This window comes from Corvus brachyrhynchos, unplaced genomic scaffold (genome assembly GCF_000691975.1).
Source record: "Corvus brachyrhynchos isolate BGI_N302 unplaced genomic scaffold, ASM69197v1 scaffold720, whole genome shotgun sequence".
NCBI classification, from domain to species: Eukaryota; Metazoa; Chordata; class Aves; order Passeriformes; family Corvidae; genus Corvus; species Corvus brachyrhynchos.
In genome coordinates, this window is record NW_008235978.1 from 634,735 (window position 1) to 637,152 (window position 2,418).

Here is a 2,418-nt window from a genome sequence, read left to right on the forward strand (position 1 = left end):
TATAATAATTGTTTGGAATTATCATTACTATTATGTATGCAGAGAATAGAAAATTAAAGTAGCACACAAATCAAATGGGAAAATGCATTTTAAAAGACCAGAATTCAAATCTAAAGTGACAGGCACAACACTACCTCTCTGTGGAAAAGAGGTCCACAGCTATGGATGAGGCACTCCAGAAGATTGTTCATCAGTTTGCATTTTAATACAAGTTTAAAATATTAAAATTAGAGCTGGGTGCAAAGTGCTCAGCAAAATAATTTCAGTTCTATCCATTTCAGAGCACAAGCCCTTCTGTCCCCTTTCTGCTACCCCAGACAAGGTGACAATGGTGCCATCCAGTGAGAGCCCAGGGTGTCCCAGGGAGCTTCACATCCTTCTCCAGCTGCAACATGGCTGGAGAACTTACCACTGCAGCACAGCTGGAGAGGAGAGCTGGGGACATAGGATCTCCTGGCACCAGCTGGTACCAACCCTGGACCTAGGTCAGAAAAAGGATTAAGGGCAAAACCAAGGGATGAAATTTCACAAACAAATATTTCTTTCTTTTCCAAACCTTAGTGATCTTTTGTCTGACAGTAACAAGGATGGCTCTGAATTCTTCTGCTGCATTAGGAGCTTAAATACATGTGCCACAAACAATCAACACTCAAACACGACACATCTGTCCAAGTTACCGGGTCACAGTCTTAAATCCAGAGAAAGATATGCTTCCATGAGTCAGAGTCTGGCATCGACATCAAAACACTCCTGCTTAGGTCAGTCTTTGAGCAAATTGAGGAGATATGGTAGTTTCCAGTGGGATACCAAGATTTAGTAATTTGATGGAGAATGCACAATTGGAGCAAGCAAAAGTAAACTGCAAGAAGAGTTTCCTGGGTATATAAATAAACATACATACTAACATGAGCAATTTTATCATGGCAAGTGTGGCAGGCAATGAGCACTGAGACCTCTAGGGATTTAACAAAATAAGCTCCTGATGACAGTGCAAGTAAACAAGAGTAAAACAGGTTTGTAATTGTTGTTGAGGCCCCCAACTTTAGAGAATTGATCTCTGTCTTCTGCTTTCCAGTAGATTCTTTGTGTGACTTAAATATATGCCCCATTTTGCCTCTCTTTCTGCAAGCAAATGACAGTTGCCCTTTTAACATGAGCTTTAGCCTCAGAGAGTGACTGTAATATGCCCAAAGCAGCAGGTAAAGCACCTGCTGATAACTCACAGTACCAAACAACTTTGCCTCACACATTTCTCTTGCACTGCCCAATGGTCTGTGAAGGAACATCCAGAGGAGAGCCTCAGGCAGCTGCCCTGCAAGCATCAGCCACTGAAACTTTTCAAGGGGGTCTTTGAGGCAGGCTGAGCTCTTACAAAGCCTGCCCAAGTTACAGTCTTGTTTGAGGGTGGCTCAGCCTGTGCTGTGGGTCCCTGGTGCCAGCAGTGTGATGGAGCCCTGTGGGTGCCAGCTTGGAGCCTCTGGGCACAAACCTGTGCATCTGTATGCAGAACCAACCCCAGAGAAACCCCCAGGCAGACACGCAAAGACTGGGTTTGAGCTGCAAAGGCAGCTGATACTCAAACCAAATACTGCAATCCATTATTATGCAGATGGAAACAGTCTAAGCTTACACTTTTCACACCACATTTTTACTCAATACCAGCCGAAGACCAGAGCCAAAATTCTGTCAAGACTCTGTTCTTTTCAGTTTTGATTCCTTGAGAAAGAATCTGAGGGAAAAACAGGACTAGGACTCCTTTAACCTAATTAAAAACTTACGCCCTCTTACAAATGAATAGAAGAGATATAGACAGTGAAAGGAAATGTCATCAAAATCCCAGGATTCCAACAGTCACAGGGATGTGAGCAACCCTCTGGTAACCCTATAGCTGCATCAAACGCAGCCAGTGAGCCCCAGGCAGTATCGCCAAGATGATTACTCAGTTCCTCTTGGAAGTTTACATCCAGCTCATGTCTTACGTGCCTCACACTCCACATTCTGCAACAGGTAAAAGGAAACTAAGCCATGTGTTCCTGTTTTAATTACAAATCCAACCCTTTCAACTCATTCCTGGATGACTTAATCACACTGGGAAACTGAGCAAAGCTGACAGGTGAATGTGAGTGTAAGGAATACACGGTTGTTAACCTAAACCTTTGCTCTGTGCTGGGGGACCATGGACTCCCACCACAACTGGCAGAAGCAAAACACTCAAGGAACCCAGGGAGGACTGGTGTCGTTGCAAGGCTGAGGCAGAGGTTCCACAACCCCCTGCCTATGGTATATTTTCCTTTGTAAAACCCCTAAGAAATGCAGTTGTGCACCACTTTGCAGAAAATGAGTGGAGGTATACCAAGTGACTGAGCAATTTACCCAAGGGCACACAGATGTCATGCCACAGGAGGAGCATTCAGCAGG

The 2,418-nt window shown here is 44.3% G+C and overlaps 1 protein-coding gene across 1 annotated transcript in view; it reads left to right on the forward strand.

The window, feature by feature from the left end:
- Positions 1 to 1,931: 1,931 nt before the first annotated feature.
- LHX8 (LIM homeobox 8) overlaps positions 1,932 to 2,418 on the forward strand; it is a 55,687-nt gene continuing 55,200 nt past the window's right edge. Inside the window, exon 1 of the mRNA XM_008630577.2 lies at positions 1,932 to 2,007. Coding sequence (XP_008628799.2) covers positions 1,932 to 2,007 — 76 coding nt within the window. The remainder of the gene's footprint in view (positions 2,008 to 2,418) is intronic.